Genomic DNA, 21,305 nt, shown 5'->3' with positions numbered 1-21,305 from the left:
TGCCCAGGCAATTTTTTGTAGAGATGGAGTTTCATCATGTTGCCTGGGCTGTTCTCGAACTCCTGGGTTCAAGCAATCCGCTGGCCTTGGCCTCCCAGAGTGCTGGGATTACAGGCGTGAGCCACCACAGCTGTCCCTGGCTAATTTTTAAAATATTTTGTAGAGACAGGGTTGGCCTTTGTTGCCTAGGCTGTTCTTGAACTCCTGGCTCAAACAATCCTCCTACCTCAGCCTCCCAAAGCGCTGGGTTAACAGGCATGAGCCACCGCAAGTGGCAAGAATCACATTTTTAAACAACCTCATTCATAAAAAGACTTGCTGCATAGAGGTTCACTCCTATGGAAGATGACCTCATTAAAATGGCCCTATGCTCTAAAAGCATTGACTTTTGGAGGACTGAAATATATCATACTTATACGAAATTTTTTTTTTTTAAAGGAAAAAGAAGAAAAGTAGAAGCAATCTGATGAACTCCAAAGGTTCTGTTATTTTTTTGAAGACAGGAAGAGCCTTAAGTTGTGGCAGATTACCTTGGCTTTTGGTTTCAAGAGGAAAGGAGCATAGTGCTTCTCAGCAAAAGATGAGAGTGTCCACTTCGTACAGGGGGGCTCGAGGCAGTGGAGGCTGGAGTCGGAGAACTGGGAGAGCAGGTCCCTTGTGGAGCTGGTGCTCTCTGGGCTCTGGCAGCTGAGGGTGTCCTGTGTCACGGTGACGGGCTGCACAGAGATCTCGGAGCGCGGCTCAGCGGTGGTGTAGTACACGTGCGTGTGGGGGTCGTACTCCGTGCGGAGCTGGACAGTGGACTGCATGGTAATCTGCGTTTCGTGGGCAAAGCTGTGGCTGCTGTAGGGGGGTGGGGGGCTGTAGCGGGTATTGTCGTGTGTGTCGGTGTAGGCCTGAGGTTCAACCTGAATCACTCTGCTGACGCAGGGGCTGAAAGGAGGGGAAACATGTTGCAATGTTATGCTGAAACAGGGAAATGGTGCTTTCATTCTGCCATTTTTCACTGTGTACGGAGAATACCCATTTTACACAGCTCTGACTTAGGAGAGAAACATCACATTGCTGAACTCCAGAAACATCGCCTGGTTGATAACATCACCTGGTTCATCGCCTGGTGAACTAGATAAAAGTCAGTCTGAGGAGGCCACATGGAGGACTGATCCTAAATTTGGCTTTCAAAAGCAAGTTCCATGATGACGAATCCTTCAAAGCACAATTCCAAACAAAACCAAACCACCATCAAAGGACTATATATTTTCTAGATGGGTGTTTTTCAATCTTGTTCTGCTCTAACGCAGAGATATGAAACATTCCTACAATCGGCAACATCAGTTCATGATGGAAAAAGGGGTCATCGGAACCAGCATCTTGAGGGCTGTGAGACTGTTCAGCTGCGGCAGGGGAGAAGGAAGCCCAGGGACTCTGATGTCCCCCTAGGGAAGCAGCCTCTGTCCAATCTCTCCCCTACGTTCTCCACACCAGCACAAACCCCGTTACCCACATTCCTTTATAAGTCCACAGGCTGAAAGAGTTCTCTCACAGCACCATTCTGCACCCAATCAAAAGGCCACAGCAGTCTGAAAATGTACCTTGTAAAACAGCAGAAAATATCCAGTCTCCTGTCCTCGCGTCGATATAAATCCATGCTGAGAATTGCAGGAAAAATGAGCAGAACCATGGCAAAATTGAACACCACTACTACCGCTGCCTGGGAGCAGAAAAAAAATTCAGAGGTCACCAACATGCCTCCGCCCAATCAGAGGACTGCTTCGAAAATAAAGATGCTTTTAAACAATATTTTTCTTTCCCTTTCCTCTTGAAGCATTTGAAACCGTGACAGATGTTAAGAGTTTCTTTTGCTACATCATCAAGAGCCTATTTGATAGGAATAGTCTTGACTGTTTCTGGGCCTTTCTATCTCTAATAATTCCATAAACCGATAAGGCACAAACTTGGGAACTAAACTACTAACGTGTTGCTAGTAACCTAACCAAACCAAATCCACAAAGGCAGAACAGAGAGCACACTCGAGATAGAATTTAAAACAAACAGAAGCAGTTCCCTTCCAGAATGCTTCCAAGAGGTCACGTGACCCTGATTTTACAGTTAAACATTTTTATATAAAGTGGATCGAGTATATCAAAATGTCCCCCTTTAAAATGTGAAATACAATTTCACACGTGTCCCCTGAGGTTTTAATAGGCACATTCCAAATTGCCTCTGGAGTAGCCTGTGGGGTGTGAGAGCAAGAAACATAAAAGGTCAAGGAGAGTTAAGCAGAAAGAAATTCCTGTGTGTGATTATAGTACGCAGAATAAATAAGTACAGATTCAAAAGTCACTCCATAACCTAGAATAAACACAGGGCTAAATTCTGCAGTGCGTTGGCAAATCTCCTGCTGACCTAGTAAAAATTACAAAATTGGGCTGTTAATAGGGGAAGCCAACAGAAGCCGGTGGAAGTCGACCCAGCTCGGAAGGGCACAGCAGAAGGGGCACCACAGAGAAAAGCACTGGCAATGCTGAGGAGCCAGGAAATTGCCAGACATGGCTTTGAAAATAAAAAACGAGGCCAGGCGCGGTGGCTCACGCCTATAATCCCAGCACTTTGGGAGGCTGAGGTGGATGGATCACGGGGTCAGGGATCTCCTGATCAAGACTATCCTGGCTAACACGGTGAAACCCCGTCTCTACTAAAAACACACAAAAAATTAGTTGAGTGTGGTGGCACATGCCTGTAGTCCCAGCTACTTGGGAGGCTGAGGCAGGAGAATTGCTTGAACCTGGGAGATGGAGGGTGCAGTGAGCCAAGATTGCACCACTGCACTCCAGCTTGGGTGACAGAGTGAGAGTCTGTCTCAAAAAAAAAGAAAGAAAGAAAGAAAGAAAGAAAATAAAAAACGAGGCTTCTCAAAGAACTGCTTAGTTCACAAATCTCAAACTGATAAACGTCCTAGGGTGAGGAAAGAAAACCTGGCTATAACTGCCACCTAACACAATCCAGGGAGAACTTCCACAAAGGGCTTTGGATGGGAATTGTGAGTTTATGCTGAAGGTGAACCAGCAAGCCTGAGTTCCGGAGAGATGTCTTCCAATAATTAATTCCCTCTCAAGAGCGTTCTTCTAAAAACTACCTAACCTCTTTCTTCTTGGTCTATCTTGAAAATCCTTCATCAACTGAAAAATATGAAGCATGTTAGCTTACCACTCTAATGTATTTAAGACCTGTCTGATAGACCTACACAAATAAGCTCATCACCACTGTGACAAGAGAATTTACCTGAGAAAGAGAGAGATCTTTTAAAAAGAAAAGTCTAGTACTGTGCTGGGTGCTGGAGACACAAAGATAAATAAGACAAAATCCTACTCTCAATTCTCACAGAGCCAGACCTATACACAAATGACAATCTCGAATGATGGATGGCGTCATGAAGGCAGGTGTCAGGCTGCAGAGCAGCTCAGTGGGGTGGAGGGGTGGTCAGTCAAGGCAGGATTCCCGGGAGAGGCTTCAGCAGGGTTTATAAGATGAAAAAGAGGGCCGGGCACAGTGGCTCATGCCTATAATCCCAGCACTGTGGGAGGCCGAGGCGGGCGGATCACCTGAGGTTGGAGTTCGAGACCAGCCTGACCAACATGGAGAAACCCATCTCTACTAAAAACACAAAGTTAGCCAGGTGTGGTGGCGCATGCCTGTAATCCCAGCTACTCGGGAGGCTGAGGCAGGAGAATTGCTTGAACCCAGGAGGCAGAGGTTGTGGTGAGCCGAGATTGCACCATTGCACTCCAGCCTGGGCAACAAGAGTGAGACTCTGTCTCAAAAAAGAAAAGCAAAAGAGATCAGTCAGGAGCAGGGGAATGGCAGGTGCTCCCTGTGAAAAAAACACAGAGTGTGCAAGAGGAGACACCTGGCTCAAGCACCTCAGTACTGCTGGGGTTTGAAATTCACTTTGGGGAAGAGAAAGGAGAAGCTATGAAGATCAGATTGTTCATACCTGATTCATAGCAAACAGGAGGTTCTCACTGCTCTTGACAGTATTACCTGATAAAGTCCCCGAAGTGCGGTCAAGTCACCTGCCTGAGGTTATCCAGTAAATCAGATCAAACAAAGACTTGATGCCAAGCCCCCAGCTCAGCTGAGAACCGGGAGTTTTGTGAGATCTGGTCCCTTACAGAGAGGATGTCTGTGGACGGGGTTAGGACACCTGACCGTGAGACAGCAGGGGACGGCAGGAAGAACAGGTAGGATTCTAACGGAGATTTTCCAGATGTCATCCTGGGGGCCGGATCCTTTTAGCTTTTAAAATCAGTCATGTTTAGAATGGAGGAGTGGAATGTAGAGAAGAGACCCTGGGCATCCCAATTTGGACAGGTGTTCATGAGGATGAGGACAACAGAGGTTCGTGACACAGGGAGCCCCACGGGCACAGGCATGGGCACCAGCCGGCCTCTTCGGTCAGAGAAGCCTGCTGGGCACCTTGCTCCGTGTCCGTGACGGAAATGAAGGGATGAGGGAAGAACCCCAAGCAGCGTCCCATCTTACTGACTTTCTCATAACCTACTACATGTATGGCGGAGTATTTTCTCAGTGCCAGGTCCCCAGGTGTACACCAAAATAGTAAAACAACCAGCAAGGGCTGCTCAGAAAGCGAAAAGGGTTGTCGCAAAGGCAAGAGAGTGTAAGTAAACCAGAGAAGATGATGGGGATGATACTGCAACTGTGAATCAATTCTAGTTATTGTGCTCATAGGAAATGCCCCATCCCCTCAAAGCAGCTAAGGCTGGGACACATGCAGAGGAGGTTCCACTCGAACCCTCCTAGACCAGACAGAACAACAAGGGGTTCTGTTCTGCAAGTTTTCATTGAAGAATAAACACTACTGGGCTACCAGCAAGCCCTAGTTAATTACAAAGAATTACAGCTGATGCCAGTGATTTCCGGTGTAGAGATGGCATTTAGACAGATGGATAAAGGCTGATGAGGTTTAAGACAGTTTCCTTGTGAAAAAAATATCTAATTATTTGGTCAGGCTACAAAATTGGAGGAGTTTTATATGGAAAATTCTGAAGGTAACGCAGGTTTACTATTGGACAGAACCGCCTTGGGTCACTCCCTTTTGATGTTTAATCTGTAGCATCTTGCAAATATAAACACAACTGAACACCCAGAGTCAAACCTGATACTGTTCATCAACGGAAAGAGAAGCTACATAATGGCCAATTTTGAGGGTCAATACATTTAAAACAGAACCTGGGAAAATTTTCTGATGGCCACTGCAAAAATCATTGCATACTCTCTCTTTTCCTTGCATTTTCTATCCTATTTTTTTTTTTTTTTTTTGAGACAGAGTCTTGCTCTGTCACCCAGGCTGGAGTGCAATGGCACGATCTCAGCTCACCGCAACCTCCGCCTCCCGGGTTCAAGCGATTCTCCTGCCTCAGCCTCCCGAGTAGCTGGGATTACAGGCATGAGCCACCGTGCCTGGCAAATTTTATATTTTTAGTAGAGATGGGGTTTCACCATGTTGGCCAGGATGGTCTCGATCTCCTGACCTCGTGATCCACCCGTCTCGGCCTCCCAAAGTGCTGGGATTACAGGCGTGAGCCACCGTGCGAAGCACTCCTTTTTTCTTTTGACAGAGAATTAACCAGTGTCATGAGGAGGTATTCTTCAGTAAGATGAGGACTCTTGGAAGCTACAGTTGCAATTTTCTACAGTGATACTGCGGTGCTTTGAAACAGAAACACAAAAACCAACAGTACTCATTTTTGTCTCTGTAAGGTGCTTACCTTGGGAGAATTTAGCGCACTGGATTTTCTACAAGGCTACTCCTCGTAAGGAAACCTCATGTAGCTTTTCAGACCACCACACCATAGGATATCATTAAAGGAGAGTCGGCCTCGATGAGCCATCAGTATGTACTAAGAGAGGAGAGGAGAGAATGAGAGAGAAAAGAAGAAAAGAAGGAGTGTGAGCAGATACAGAAAGACAGTGAGCAAAAAGGCAAGCAGAAAAGAAGGGGAGAGGAGAGAGAATGGGCAGACAGGGTCCCATGACTAAAAGACTCTAGAACAGTTTCTCAATTCCAGCACCGGCTACACGTGAAATGAGACTGGGGTACCACAGGGTGCTGAGCAGACACACACCTGCGCACAAAGGCATTCTACAACTTCAGCTGCACTGCGAGTCTGGTTCACCTTTCATGCCACTGAGCAATCAGAGAGAGTTTCCTTGTCCTGTGCTTTGGTTCGAGCATCAGATCTGAACGTTATTCACTGATTCACTATTTTTACTTCTATATAAATTTATAATATAAATAAACCCTGTTTTCTTTTCTTTTTATGTTTCTTTTGGGGCTGGCGGTTACGGCAATTGGCATAGAATATTTTCTCCAGCTGTGCCTCACACTAAATACTAAAGATGCCTCCATTCCCAAACCCAGTAGGATCAGTAGTTGCCCAGGCCTCTTGGTTACTAGCGAAATGACATTCAAATACGTGATTGATTGGTTCCTCTTATATGACAAATGTAAAGACTAGGAAAGAGCTAAACATATTGACAAAATATAAACAGAAACCAGATGCAAGACTGGTCAATTTCTCTTCCTGCTCGCATCTGCAAGAACTCTTGGTGAGTAGAGTAAAGCTGTGTGAGTGTGCCGGGCATCCTAACAACAAGTGAAAAAGTGACACAGAAGTCATTTCCTTTAACAACCTGGCCAGCTTGAGAATTAGACATCATATCATCACAGAGAAAGAAAGGGGAAACAATTGAGGTTTTAAAATTTGAAATTAATTCACAAAACCCCCACAACATCTTGAGATATCAAAACTCCAGGCCACTTTGGGCTCAGGAAGACCATGGCACAGACTAGTGAAGTCTCTGCTTTACTGGCTGCAGTAACTAATTTTAGGATTCCTATGAATTTCAGGTAGCTGAAGGGCAATGTCAGTAATTTACTCCAGGCGCAGAACGGACTACAGCTCTATCCCCATCCCAGGGAACTGTCCATGCTTATAATTCACAGAAGCTGAGTCTCGATTAGAAAATACCCTGATGGCCTCTCGGGGGTGACGGGGCCTGGTCTGGAAGGAGAGGACAAGTCACGAGGGGACCACGTGCTCTGCATGGGAAGGTGAGAGGGATCATGAGTCTGCTTGGGCAGCCTGAGAGGGGAGCAGGGGACCAAAAGGAAAGAGAAGAGGGGACAGGAAAGATTGTGGCGGCCAACTTAGGAAAGGGAGGTGGAAAGAAAGGGCCCACCGAGGAGCACCCTGCAGGAAATTCTCCACGGAGCCTCGCCAGTTTGCGGTCCTGCAGTGCCGTCTGACACGCGACCTCAGCTTAATACTGTCTTGGGTTGGGGGTGCTTTGGCAAAAGCGAAAGAAAAGGTAGCCTGTTTGGGATCAAGTGGGCAGTGGGAGAGGGGGTAAGTGCAGGTACTGGGAGTGGTGTTTGGAAGCAGGGGATGGCCCAGAAGCTGGCTGCAGCGCTGGTGACCCCAGAGGGCAACATGAAGTAGCCCCGAAAGCCATGCATAAAGGACATGGCCACTCTATAAGGCAACAGACGTCTGGGCTTCATAGGGCTAGAAAGGAAGGAAAAACTCCAGAAGGGCTTAGTTTTTTAGAGGGAGTGTCAGGGTTATAAGCTTAAAGCAGCATCCACCCAGTTAAACAGAGCCTCAAACACAGGCATTTCTATTTCACTTCATAAGTAACTGAAGTGCCTTAGCAGAGACCACAGACATGGGATGCTGGAAGTCAGTGCCCCGTTCAGGATCACCACAGCCTTCATCACCAGAAGCTCACCTGGAGGGAGAACGCCCGCAGAGCGGGAATCGGGATTAACGCGGCCATGAAGAAGGCTGTGACATTGCTGATGGACGTGAGGGCCACGCTGGCTCCTGTGCGCTTCAGGCACTCCCCGGTCCTGTCCTGGGAATAAAAAACCACAGCGCTGAGAGCTGCACTGGACAGGGTCCCCTTGGAGCACAGACTGTGTGAGCAGATACGTGGCAGAATAACACAACTGTTATTACAGCTTATCATGCTGGCATTAGGGAAACAGAGCCACCTGCCTTACCCCCTAACACCAGCATTATTCAGTACCATCTACAGAGTCATCAATTCTTCATGGTTATTACCATCCAGAGAAGAAAGCTGCAAGATAATGACTTAACGCTTAAGTATAATTTTAAAAGGGAGTGGAGGGAGGTGATGGCTAAGTGACAGACATCTCCAGAGAAGCAAATGCAGGCTCTGGAAAGGTATGGCAGTTAGGGATAAAGTGTCACATTAAAACAAACACCCGTATTCCTAAAGGCACCCGAGATGCAGCTCTTGGGACTTCTCATAGCAAATACATGTCCTGAGAGTCTTCCAGCTTATTTCATTGACTGGCAGCCAGTGACACATCATCTGACATGGGACTGAAATCTTTACTGGGTCAGACTGAGGAAAATTAAAGGACAAATACTTAGGAACAGAGGAAGCTGTGATGTCCCCAAAGCTCTCTTCTTTTGTTTTTGCATTACCTCAAAAGGGATTCTTTTATTCTGTCCTGTTTCACTGAAGGCGTGGGCCAGAAGAAAAACATCATCCACACCAACACCAAGAGCGAGAAATGGCAAAACCTACAGCAAAAACAGAGGATGGTGGCATTAGACACGCGAGATGCAATTCAGATGATTCTAAAGCTAGTTAGGACTCTGCCACCAGCACCTAACAGCTCCTAAAGCAGGGCTTCCGTAACCTCACGGTGAAGAATTCACTTGACGTCCCAAAGCCTAGCCATTTCAGCTCACAGGAGATCCTGCATGTTTCTACTTCAAAAGTCAGTGTACTATCATTTTTTAAGCTAGTAAATGAGAAGGAATCCAACTCATTTAAGCAATGATTCGCAGAGTGTGGCCCATGGACCAGCATCACAGGGAATTGCCCTGAAGTGCACATTCTCAGCCCCGGCCCCAGACTTACTGAGAAACTCTGGGGGTGGGGCCTGGCAATCTGAGCTTTCACAAGCCCTGCAAGCCATGCGAATGCCCACCAGAGCTGAAGAGCCACAACCCTGGTCAATGACATACATTCCTATCAGCCAAGTGTCTCTACTAACCAATAAGCCCAACAGACTTCCTACCCACTTCCCTGAGGGCGGACAGCATCAAGAGACAGCATTCCCCTGAAACCAGTTGCATCCTAGTGGAAAAGGCTGCAAGACCCTTCCGGTGAGAAGGACACACAGCACACAGGAGGCTGGCTGGGCCGAGCCTGGGGGCCGGGGGGCATTTGTCAACGGACAGCAGATAAATGGCTCCTTTAGTACCTGAGTTGTTGCAGCGTTAAAGGAAATTCCGATCAATGAGCACAGGCCCAGTCCTGCAGCCACTGACAGTGCAACCAGCAGGACGCCAGCCAGCCCCACGGCACCCTGGGACTTGGAGCAGTCCCAGCGCAGCATGGTTAGACAGGCATAGGCGAGCTGCAAGCAGAACAATGGGGGCACAGAACAAAAGCCGAACATTAGAATGTGTCGTGATTCTAATGTTTCCCTCCACCCATCACCCCAAATCAAAAGGCAGAACTTATCCAACAACAACAAAACTTTACATCAAGGACGTCACATAAAATGACAGGAGTCAAAGGTAGGCAAACGGCAAATGGGAAAAATGCTTTACACGACCACTTTTAAACCACTGTGAAGCCACGCTCTCTGTCCTGGATGCACGTCGATGTTAAGAGCAGTTAAGAAGCAGGAGCAGTCATGGAAAAGTAAAGACTAAAACAACCAAACCAAACTCCAGCCCCCAGGAGCATGGCATCGAGCGTTACCATGAGTAAGTAGCCGCTGGCCACGCGGATGACACTGACGTCAGAGAAGGATTTCAGGATGTCGTCCAGGGTCGTGGTGGTGAAGGAAAGCACCTTTTGAGTGGAGTTCTGTGCGACACTCTGATGAACCACCTGTGGTCACAACAGAATGCGAAATGCCCAAATGCAATGAACACTTCCACAAGCCTCGAGAGCACAGATCTCAGGTGACACAGTGCAGCCCTTCTTTTTTTCTGATGCATTTTTAAAAAAAGTTCTACGTGATTCCAGGGCAGGGAGAGAAGCTGAAGTTGGGCTAACATTAAAGAACCCTGTTTTAGGACAAGGGCCATGGCTAATCAGTGGCAGTGGGTGCTGCTGAGGGCTGGTGTCGCTGGAGCTCACTCTGAGTGCTGTATTTACTCCAGGGCTGAGACTGCTCGTCTCTTCTCCGTTAACTTCACAATTGACTTGTGGTCCCATCGGCTCCCCACTAATCCCAAACAACTCATTCTTATGGCCCTCCTCCCCCTGTTCATTTGCTGGCCACTTTTAAAAGGTCACATGCAGCTCAGTAGAGGTCACTGCTTGGGAAACAAAGGCCAGCTCCTGTCACATGACCTGACCAAGGGGCCTGCAGCTGTGAACAGATTCTATGCCTTGCTAATGTTTTCCAGACACCTTTGCTAACCAAGTGTTTTTTTAAACACTGTTATGTGCTTTAGTTCTGGAATTCACAACTGGTTACTAAACATGTCTCAGGGCACCCCAATTAGAACTAGTCTTTTAGATATTATCCCAGGATTTTCAATATCAAAGAAGAGGAGAAAAGTTTTCATCCCATCAAGTTCCCAGAATTGCAATGTTTTGAAAATAAAGCGAATGGAAAGAAATGTTTTAAATAATGGTGAAAATGAAGAATTGCATAACCAGCGAGTCTGCACGCCGATTCGAAGGTGGGTTTACCTCCACATATGTCCTCTGCCAGGCCTCCAGGATGGCTGCCGCTTTGTCCTCGTTCCAGTTGATGTGTGAGACATACTCGTACCCCTTGAAGTGCTCGTACATTTGCTTGGGAGTCATTAACTGGAACATGGTCTGCAGGGCATGGGCGCTGTAGCACAGTCCAAGGGAAGGCACATCATCAGTATTCCCAGGAAGCAGTTTCCACTGCCTCAAATCCCCAGCCAGCTCCCCCAACTCACTGGCTGCAATTCTTTTCCTTCTCTGTGAGCACATGTTTCCATTAAAATGGGACCAGGATGGTTATTTTATTTAATAGATTGATGTACCATATTAAAGGTATAACCTTACAAACCTTTTACAGATATACCCCAAAATTAAATTAATAGGCAATTTCCTTTCACAGTTTCCATTCCATGAAACAGGAAGGGGAGAGGAGCAGATAGCTTGAACAGATACACCGGGCTCAGCGACGCATACTTGCTGTGCAGAAATCCCAGACGGTGGTGTTCCCAAGGGAGAAATCTTACACGAAACGCCAGACACCTGACTGACCAGAGTCCACAAGTGCACAAAGGATAATTCTTATTGAGCTGCTGGCTCTCCGTCTTTTGCTAACAGTCTATGACACTGTGCAGCTCGCACCACCAACTCTCTCTGACCAGTGTGTCCCGGCCTACTTTACACCTGCTCCCATTCTCTACCTAATGGGCAGATCTCCTTAAACCCTATAGTCAGGAACTACGGTCCTGATGAAAACTACAAATCCATTCTTGAAAAATTCCCCACAAGGTGCTTTTTCAAGCTGTTGCAGTCTGCTACTATTTCTTAATATTCTATGATGCCACCCGGCTAGCGAGGATAACGGTTTAAGTATTAATACAAATACACTTGCCGATGTCAGGAGGGAAGTGGCTTTTGAGGAAAGGAAGAAGACTACAGGGCATAGATTGTCCTCGGGAGCTGGCTTACCTGACGAGTTTTCCAGTGCTGTTCTTGACTGTGCCACCCACAATCAACTCCTCCTGCCAGTGCATATACTTTCTGGATAAGCCATGACATCCACCATTCAAAACAAGGGCCATATCAAGAGGCTAAAATAAAAAGACAGCCACATAATTATGGGAATTAGTAGGCAGGTCACATGCCTTGTTAAAATCCAGTGCATTAAGGGCTTGTGTGTTTCAGAGAGAACATTAATAGCAAGGCTAATGGGAGGTGTATGGCAAATCTTACAGCAAAATTTAGCTCTATAAACAAACTTAGTTCCATAGACAAAGATGATCGTGGAGAATGAAATGTTAAAAATGAAAAGAATAAAGTGAACGATGAATGGACACAAAAAAGTGTTTTGCTCTCCACCCTTCTGAGAGCGCTCACTGCTGGTACTCACTTTGGTTGAATTTTTGTTGGGGGCTGTGGCGGGGCAGTCTGGATCGGCCGGATTGAGGCAGGGGCGGTCCATGTAACCATGACCAACCTCAGCCTTATTCAGCATTTCCTCCCAGCTGTCCACTTGATAGTTTATTTTCTTTAACTCTTCTAGGAATTCCAAAGGGTCGAAGTTTGTCCACCGCAAAGGAGGTTTACCTCTGCAAAAGAAATTAGGAGACGAGACCATGAAAAGAGCCTTCTAAACACATCGTAAAGTAACACGGCTGCGCCCACTGCATCCACCTTGTAGGAGGTTCCTGGCAATGCTGCAATTCTGGGACTCTGGCATCAAAACAAATGCTCCTTTCCAGCATATCTGCATAAAAACTTAGGTCAGGAAAATAATTCATGACTGAAGATGCTAAGCAGAGAGAGGACTCATAAGTTAATGAGGGCACTGAATAATCTTTAATTGCTGATATTGTATATTTAATATCTACATACAAAATTAGCCAAAAAGACAGATCCAAAATTAAATTTTTTTTTTTTAAAAAAAGAGGGCGTCACAATATCAAATTAGCACTTGGCAGCCAAATAAATACTTTGTAAATGTCATCAATCAAAATATTTGATCTCTGCTACCTTTAACAATCCCATACTTATGAGCGCTCTCTGACAGCCTGGCAATGGAATGGGCAAGCCCCCTGCAGCCTCTGCCATCACCACCATCACAGCCACTTCCCCCCACACTCACTTTTGAATCTGTGCTGTTGACAGACCAGAAAGGCTTTTGGCTGCCTGTTATGTGGTTCAAACCACACTGTAGCTGCTTAACCAGGCTGAAGTCATTATTCGGAATCTCCCAACCAGAAAACACAAAACCCCTTATTTCCCATCTAAAACTGTACACTGAAGGTCAGGGGATGGCCACTGCAAATTGCTTTTGCAGATACGTGCAAGCCAGGACAGAAACAATAACCCAAGCTCTCACTCTTGCATAATTAACTGAAAATGTCTATGCTGATTAACAATTATTCTCTAAATGATGCGCTATATATAATATCCAACTGCCAAACGGTGAAACATTCCCTACTGTGGCCTTCACAGATAGTGGATTTCCCCCTTAAATGCCATTAGTGTGATCTAAAGAAAGGTTAGCTTTTTACTTCACAGGAAGATCTCAAACTCAAAATATTTCATTCTGATGTGAACCCACTCACTAATAAAGTCTCTCCCTAAAAAATAAGTGTCTAAATGCCTAGTCTTCGAAACTACGAACATTTTAAAGAGTTAAAAAATTACACGTACTCTGCAATAATTTGCATTTTATTTGCATATAAATAGGTTGGTAAAAGTGAATGAAATTTAATGACGCCTACAGAATTGTTTTTTGAAAAGAGAAAAAACATTCTGCTGAAATCCCCTCTCCCCCGACTATTCACTCAAAAAATGCACATGGAATTTCAATGTTTTTATTTCTTGTTCAAAACCGAAATGGAACAAACAATGATAAGCAACATTAGAAACACTGAGTCCTAGAGAAGTCACAGATATCAGAAAGCATGATCACACACTTACAGGAGGTATGCTGTCCCAGACTGTAATTTTGCCCCTTCCCAGAAGCAGTCCAAAGGTGTAATAATCAAACAAGGGTAAAGATATTCTATTATCTGTCAAAGTTAAAAAGAAGAGGCCATGCGTTAGGTTAAGGCACACTACTGGGGTGTTCCTGAGAAATTTTTGCCAACAAGAAGAAAATATACCTGATCCATGTAACCTGTTTCTGTGATAAGCTCTCCTGATTTGTAACACAAATGTTCCAATTTCCACTGCCTAATAAAATGAAAAGCAGAGACAAAAATTTCTCACTGTAATAAGAAAATTAGTGCAAATTCGAAATGATAGAACATATAAAAAGAACTGCAATTTCGATCACTTTTAAGCATCTGTCAAAACGAGCAGAGCTTTTGCCAAGTAGAGACCCAGCAAGCTTGCTTTAATGAATAGATAATACTCAATCGTAATTAACATGTAGGGTGTTTATGTAAATGAATGCTACCAAAGTACTTGAAAAGTCTTGTTTTCTTAAGTGTTCTCCCAATAATCTTGTTTACACCATTAATCTGCTTTTCTACATACATTAAACAACTTCAGGGCAGCCCAGCTGAATTATCATAAATTCAAAATAGGCGGGGATTAAATTAGGTTTGCAAAGTATTGACACATACTCAGGTGCGGAGATGTTTTACTGGCAGATCATGTCCTTAATAGGTAGTATTCAAAATGAACTCTCCTGCTCTTAACCATTAATATTATAAACAACAACATGTGCCAGGTGGGTCAAATTCTAACTTCACAGTCTCTTCTATTCCTATCTTACAGAAATGTGAATAAATATACAGATCAAGAATTAATTTAGGGCTGGGTGCTGCAGCTCATGCCTGTAATCCCAGCACTTTGGGAGGTGCCGGCAGGAGGACAGCGTGAAGCCAGGAGTTTGAAATCAGCCTGGGCAGCAAAGTGAGACCCTATCTCTATAATGAATGCATGAAATGAATGAATAAATAAATAAATAAATAAACTTTAAAAATTAGCTGGGCGCAGTGGTGCATGCCTGTCGTCTCAGCTATACAGGCAAGAAAATTACTTGATCCTGGAAGGCTGAGGCAGTGAGCTGTGATTATGCCACTGCCCTCCAGCCTGGGTGACAGAGAGTGACTCTATCTCTACAAAAAAATGAAAAAAAAAAATTGCCAGGCGTGGTGCCACACATATATAGTCCCAGCTACTCGGGAGGCAGAGGTGGAGGATCACTTGAGCCCAGGAGTTCGAGGCTGCAGTAAGCTGTGATTGCTCCACTGCACTCCAGCCTAGATAAGCAAGACCCTATCTCTCAAAAAAAAAACGAATTAATCGGGAGTTTTATTGTCTCTAGAAAAGTGTTATATAAGCCCATATCTTTCCAGGTATGTTAGGGAGATCAGTCTAACTAAAAAAAAAAGAAAATCTGGAAGAGTGGGGATGGAAAAGTCCAAGGGAAGGAAAAAAAAAAAAAAAAAAGAAAGAAACAAAGTAAAAACTTCCCTCCCAACTGCTCTATTCTTGGCCTCCTAAGGGAGGCCTGTCTTCACCCAAGGAGCTTACTGTGTCCTCTTCCCTGTGCCTTCCTGTCTCTCAGCGCCCTGTTGAAATGTCACCCCCATGTTAAGCTTGTTGAAAATGACCCCCTTCTCCTGAACTCTAGAGCCCTGGCTGGGCAGATCTCCTGCTGAAACCTGGCGCAGCTGTCATGGGGACCGCCCACGTTTCCTTTGTCCATGTCTATCTATACTGATGTCTTTCCTCTCTTTGAGAGCTGTGCCTAACTTACCCATATCTCCGCCATCCTCCACCTAGCCACACATCCATGGACATATTTATATTTTAATTCTATACAGCATCAACATAGACTATCCGGCATGAGTAGGTTCTCACTTTATATTACTTGATCAACTCTCATTTACACTTGAGAAGGACATCATTGTGCATTAGAAAAATGAATGGGCTTGAAGCCAGAAAAAGGCTTTGAAACCTGGCTCTCTCATTTTATAACTGCATGAACTTGGACAAATGCTCTAATTAGTCTAATTCCCAGTTTTCTCACCTAAAACATGGGATGGGTTGAACTACATGTTCTTAAAGTTCATTCCAATGCATAAAATTACTCTGGACCCATCTCAGCTTAAGAGTGTAATTTAATGGCACAGACCCTCACATCTTCTCCTGAAGCATGTAGGTGACAAACACTAAGAATGCATTGGCCATGCTTGCAGTGGCCCCAGGACAACCTGGCTCCCCACAGGGATGCCACTTCACATTCTGCAAAACTGCACCAGGTAGTTGCTTCCCTACAATACTTGTTACAGACCAACAGGGCAAGTTTGCCTGGCAGAAACATGATTTTACATTTTCTAAGGCCCTTGCATTCATGTATCTGGTCTTGTTCTGGGAACCATGAAGGATACGAGCACACATGACCATAAGCCCAGGTTACAGATAAACAAACAAGAATGTGCCAAAGACATGTGACTCGACCCTGGCTGTGCTTGTCCCTAGGATCCTGTCGAGCTGGAATGTAAGCAGAGGTTAGAGAAGGGACAAGAAAAATCTTAATTTTATTCTCTTCTTTGGTTCTCCCTGGCTGCTGAATATGCCTATACTGCTACTTCCTCACCTCTTCCAGGAAAAATAAACAGTACTAGCAAAGGCCTCAGTGAAGAGGTGCTGAAAGCCTAGGGGAGGTGATGGGGTTGGGTGACATCAACTCAGAGGTCCCCTGGAAATGGGGTTTAGTGATGCCAACCTCAAAAGCAATCAACAAACTGAATGCCCACTCTGTTCTCAATGCTGGGGTGAAAACAGACAAGAGGTGGCCCCTGCCCTGTAGTAACCAACAGTCTAGATACATAAGAAAAAGGACCGAGTTTTGAACTCTTCCTAATGCTTTACTCTACTCACAGCATTGTGAAATTAGCAATACGATGCTAAAACATGACTTTTTAAAAAGGTGTCAGCGGGCCAGGCATGGTGGCTCACACTTGTAATCCCAGCACTTTGGGAGGCTGAGGCGGGCGGATCACTTGAGGTCAGGAGTTCGAGACTAGCCTGGCCAAAATGGTGAAACCCCATCTCTACTGAAAATACAAAAATTAGCCAGGTGTGGTGGTGGGCGCCTCTAGCCCCAGCTCCTTGGGAAGCTGAGGCATGAGAGTCGCTTAAACCCGGGAGGCAGAGGTTGCAGTGAGCCGAGATTACATCACTGCACTCCAGCCTGGGCAACAGAGTGAGGCTCTGTCTCAAAAAAATAAATAAAAAGGTGTCAGCAACAATTCCCATGGTGGCTCAGCCCCCAACGTGCTTGTGTGACACAAAACAACTAAGAGTACAAAGTCACAAGAAGCAGCTCTTCTTTTTCGCATTGTTTTTAAGTTCAGTAAGGGCAATTCAAAATATCACTCTCCAAAAATCTCTTAAGCAATGTAACATCTTACAGCCTGGGTGTATAGTCCCCAAGTGGCTCAGCGTCATCCTCTTTTGGGGACAGTGCCAAGATACTTACTGGCAATACATTATCAAGTAATGCACTTGCTTTGTTACCAAACTCAAGAAATGATAAATCAAGATGAAAAAAATCCTTTCATTGCAAAGCTATTTGAACTAATACTCCAGGTGCATTTCCAGGGCAACTGCATTTACTAAAATAACGGGGCCTAAACCAGCAGCCTTCTCCCACAGCCTTACCTGCTGCTCATTAGTAGGTGGACGCGGCGGGCCTTACCTGTTGTACATGTATACGTGGACACGGCTGGCCTGGAGTGCCGAGTCCAGGTGTTGTAGGAGCGCTTCTGTGGTCAGGACATTAGCACCTTCTTCTTTAGGGGTCTGTATCATGAGTTGAGGATTAAACATAGCCTCTTCTCCAATCTTCTGGCGAGTATAATTTAATTCACGACTTACTCGTCCTCCAACTGACAAATATGTACAGGTTTAATTAGAATAGCAAAATCACTGCAAACTCATGTTTTATCTGTTATCTGACTACCTGCCATAGGATACACAATAGATGAACTCTAGTCATGAGACTGGCTGATGTGTGAGCAGTAACATTCACTTTATTAATGGCAATGTTAACTTCACCAATAGTAAACATAAAAAATACTCACTAAGCCCATTAATGGCTGTCCCGCCTGTCACAGACGCAAACCTAATTCTAACTAATACACTGTGTGCCGAAAGTGGGGGGCAGAAAGGAAAACTTGAGACACCTTTTCCTTGCAGACCAGACCAAATAACCCTGTTACAATTTCTTTCACTTGTATAAACAATGCGCCCCTGCAGCAGATTTCAAGATAAATGGCTTCAATTTACACTCTTCTCCTAAGTAATCTGGCAAAGGTAACAAGGAAATGTTTCTCCTCTGTGGAAAAAGAAACAAGGAAAGGTGGCAAGTGTGTGTTCAGCACAAAACTTGCCAGGAGAAGATAAATAAAGTGATTCAAGTCAGATGCCCATGGGGAAATCCCAATTGAGAGGAACAAAATGTATCAGCCACAGCCATCATGGGCAGTCCCTGGAACCTGGTTCCATCAGACTCACCTGGTCAGCATCCAGAAAACACAGGTGCCAGGTTCTGAGTCAGCTGGGGGTGAGCAGCCTGTTTTCCGGAAGCACCCCAGGTGACCCTGAACCTGCTGCCCAGGCCGAGAAGTCCTGCCTCACACCAACCCAGCTTTCCAGCAAGCTGGCCAGCACGGGGTATGCCCAAAGCCAGCGCAGGATCAGGTGACCAAAGAAAACCATCAACACTGTGACTGCCAAATGCCTTCTCTCTTCCTCTCCTTTTTACATCCTTAGGCCCAAGGTTATGTTCAATGAACGGTTCTGGGCCAAGCCAAGCTCCGAATGCTGCACCTGCCGGGAGGTGTCTCAGGGAGATACTAATAGTTACAGACCCAGGAACCTAGAGCTCCCCCACTCCACAGTCTAGGGCAAAGGAAGCAGGTCTGAATTGTTCCTAAAGTCATTGATAAGTTGCATGTTGACTGAAAAGCAGGCCTGCAGCAACAGTTTAGAAAAAAACTCAGTGATCATAGCTTTCCCACGAGGAGGAATCCTTTTTCTTCAAGTTTAGTATTCAAGGACATAAACATTTGGTTTGGACAAGTAAATAAGGACTGGGAACAGCGGGTTGTTTAGTTCTCTTGGCATATTTTATAAACAAGGGGGCAGGCTAAAAAGCAAATAATGCCCTCATTAGGAAAACCAGTACAAATTCACCGCCTGGCAGGACCCTCTGTGCAGGTCCACGCGGATGCCAAGGCCAGGAGCTCCGTGAGGTGAGGTTTAACATACTGCGTGTGGGGTCGGGAAGGAGGGAGGAATATATCAGTTGGTTAATAAAAAGGAATAAGACTTCTGTGTGCAGAAAACTGAAAAATGCCAGGGGGCATTGCCGAGGGCCTTGCCATCAATGTGAAGTTAAGGAAAAATCACAGGAAAACACTGGGAAACAACTTGCACAGAGAAGCATCTACCTACTCGGCTGGCCTTTTCTGCAAGCCCTGGGAAAGCTGCCTGAAGGCAGGGGCTTGCTCACTCTAGCAGAAAGCACAGTACTTAACACCACGCAGACTTCCAACCAATTAACTGAATTTGAGCCAGCCCACATCCCCTAGAAGTGCAGAAGCTGTATGAGGCTAAAAAGCCAGTTATGAGTCCAGAGGTCACAGCTGCAGAGCTGCCCACCAAGGAGCTCAATGCAGCTTTTGCTCACCCTTTCTTTGTGTTATCACATCTAATGCCACAAACCTAGAAATCATTCCCATTGTTACTGCCTCCTCGAACATCAGCATGCACGTGGTTTTTCATTCTGATTACAAAGTTGCACCTCCTGCACCTTTACTGAAGCTTAACATATCAGGTGACTTAAACCCATGAAATTAAAAAACAACAGCAACAAAGCACACCCCCCACCCTTATTATGGTGACCTAGGTGCCGTTATAGTGAGGAGCAGTCCATGACAGACAGCCTGGCTTCAGCAAGATTCTGCCCCTCGAGCCTTGGCAGAGCAGCCGCCTGTTAACTATGTAATCCTCGAAGTGACCTGAGAGTGCAGTGTGCACAAAAATGGCGAAACCAAACACAAAGTTTGTGCTGCTAAGAAATTTTTACCAGACTCTTCCAGACCAACCTCATAATGGAGCAGTTATTTTATCACAGGGTGTTTCAGAAATGGCATTTATTCTCTACAAGATATAAAATGTACCTCAGGGTCTCCATCATGTCCCCTTTTTAGATGTTTTAAGATGTATATTTACATAAACATTTTAATAAAGGTATAGATTTGTCCTTTCTCTGGAATTGGAAAACCTGTCGCTCCCCCATCTCTTTGCTCTAATGATGAACACAAATATTTTGCCAATGTGATGTTTCAACTAAGACTATCATGATAGGGTGGCCAAGCAACTAGAGTTGAGACTCTGAAGTCTACGGTTTTCTCAACCACCTATGCCATATATATTATTAAATGCAATTCACTTTTACATATTATATGGTTATATTTTATCTAATATTTCATCTTATATTTAACCAAATATGAATGTTTTGCAAAATGATTCAAAAACGTTAATGAAGTTTAGTTGCCACCCATTTTATCTGACCAATAGCTGTAACATGATTCATTCATCCAGCAAGCATTTGTGGGTGGGTGGGTGGGTGGGTACTTTGACTAGGCAGTGGGGATGTGGTGGACGAAACCAGTCAGCGTGGTCTCTCTCCAAGAGGCATGCTGGTCAGTGAAGGGAACAGGCAACAGCCAAGCAAAACAATAAGATACCTTCATAGCACAAGTGTGATGCAGAAAACGAAGATGGTGATGCCATGTTGGGTAGTGGGGAAGGGGAAAAGATACTTCAAATGGGATAGCAGGGAAGACCTAAAGGGAAACAACATTTAGGTGACTTTGAAGAGCTGGAGAAACAGCGTTCTGGGTAGAGGAACCAGCAACTGCAAAGCCCTCAGGTTTGGCTTGTTGCAGGGAGAGAAGGGAGGCAAGTGTGGCGGAGCTTGGTGAGACCATAATTAAGTCTTGTGTCATTCACCATGTGAACTGGTAGACTCAGCTCCCTCTCGGGTATAACTGTGTCATAAAGTGCATGACACTCATATATTCTGACATCAGTATTGACCCAAGGCACTCTGGAACAAGCTGCCAGAAACAGAAACCCTTCAGGATAGAGCAATTTTACGGACTCATCTGACATTTGCTACCCTAGCAAACGCCTATCCTAAATCACTGCTGAATGACAGCTGAAAGCTGTTCATTATCTTGCTGTCTTCCTTATCATCCCTAAGTGTGAAGCTTTGAGCTCAGGAAGTCCCACAGAACCCATTTTAGGTGACTGAGATGAAGGTCGTGGTCTTGGAGAAATAGGTTTCCCCCTTCTTTTTCTTTTATTTAAAGACAAGTCTTGCTCTGTTGCCCAGGCTGGAGTGCAGTGGCACAATCACTGCTCACCGCAGCCTCAACCTCCTGGGCTTAAGCGATCCTCCTCCCCTAATACCCCAGATAACTCCAACTACAGGCACACACCACCATGCCCAGCTAATTTTTCATTTT

At 45.3% G+C, this 21,305-nt stretch overlaps 1 protein-coding gene across 8 annotated transcripts in view; it reads right to left on the bottom strand.

The window, feature by feature from the left end:
- The window catches only part of PTCH1 (patched 1), a 73,184-nt gene that overhangs the window by 24,804 nt on the left and 27,075 nt on the right, over positions 1 to 21,305 (bottom strand). For 6 of the 8 annotated variants that reach the window (XR_010148632.1, XM_016961227.4, XM_016961226.4 and 3 more), the window contains 12 exons: positions 17,465 to 17,654; positions 13,911 to 13,980; positions 13,726 to 13,817; positions 12,167 to 12,365; positions 11,746 to 11,867; positions 10,777 to 10,924; positions 9,832 to 9,963; positions 9,326 to 9,481; positions 8,538 to 8,636; positions 7,813 to 7,938; positions 1,593 to 1,711; positions 531 to 933 (listed from right to left, as the gene is read on the bottom strand). Coding sequence is in view for 7 of the 8 variants with exons in the window: in XM_016961227.4 (XP_016816716.1) it covers positions 531 to 933; positions 1,593 to 1,711; positions 7,813 to 7,938; positions 8,538 to 8,636; positions 9,326 to 9,481; positions 9,832 to 9,963; positions 10,777 to 10,924; positions 11,746 to 11,867; positions 12,167 to 12,365; positions 13,726 to 13,817; positions 13,911 to 13,980; positions 17,465 to 17,654 (1,856 nt within the window). In the remaining variant the exon portion in view is untranslated. The remainder of the gene's footprint in view (positions 1 to 530; positions 934 to 1,592; positions 1,712 to 7,812; positions 7,939 to 8,537; positions 8,637 to 9,325; positions 9,482 to 9,831; positions 9,964 to 10,776; positions 10,925 to 11,745; positions 11,868 to 12,166; positions 12,366 to 13,725; positions 13,818 to 13,910; positions 13,981 to 17,464; positions 17,655 to 21,305) is intronic. The other 2 variants (XM_024345775.3, XM_063787656.1) reach the window with 2 other exon arrangements.

The sequence above is a fragment of the Pan troglodytes genome, chromosome 11, assembly GCF_028858775.2.
Source record: "Pan troglodytes isolate AG18354 chromosome 11, NHGRI_mPanTro3-v2.0_pri, whole genome shotgun sequence".
Taxonomy (NCBI): Eukaryota; Metazoa; Chordata; class Mammalia; order Primates; family Hominidae; genus Pan; species Pan troglodytes.
Note: the sequence above shows the minus strand (reverse complement) of the source record. Positions and strands in the feature narration are given on the sequence as shown.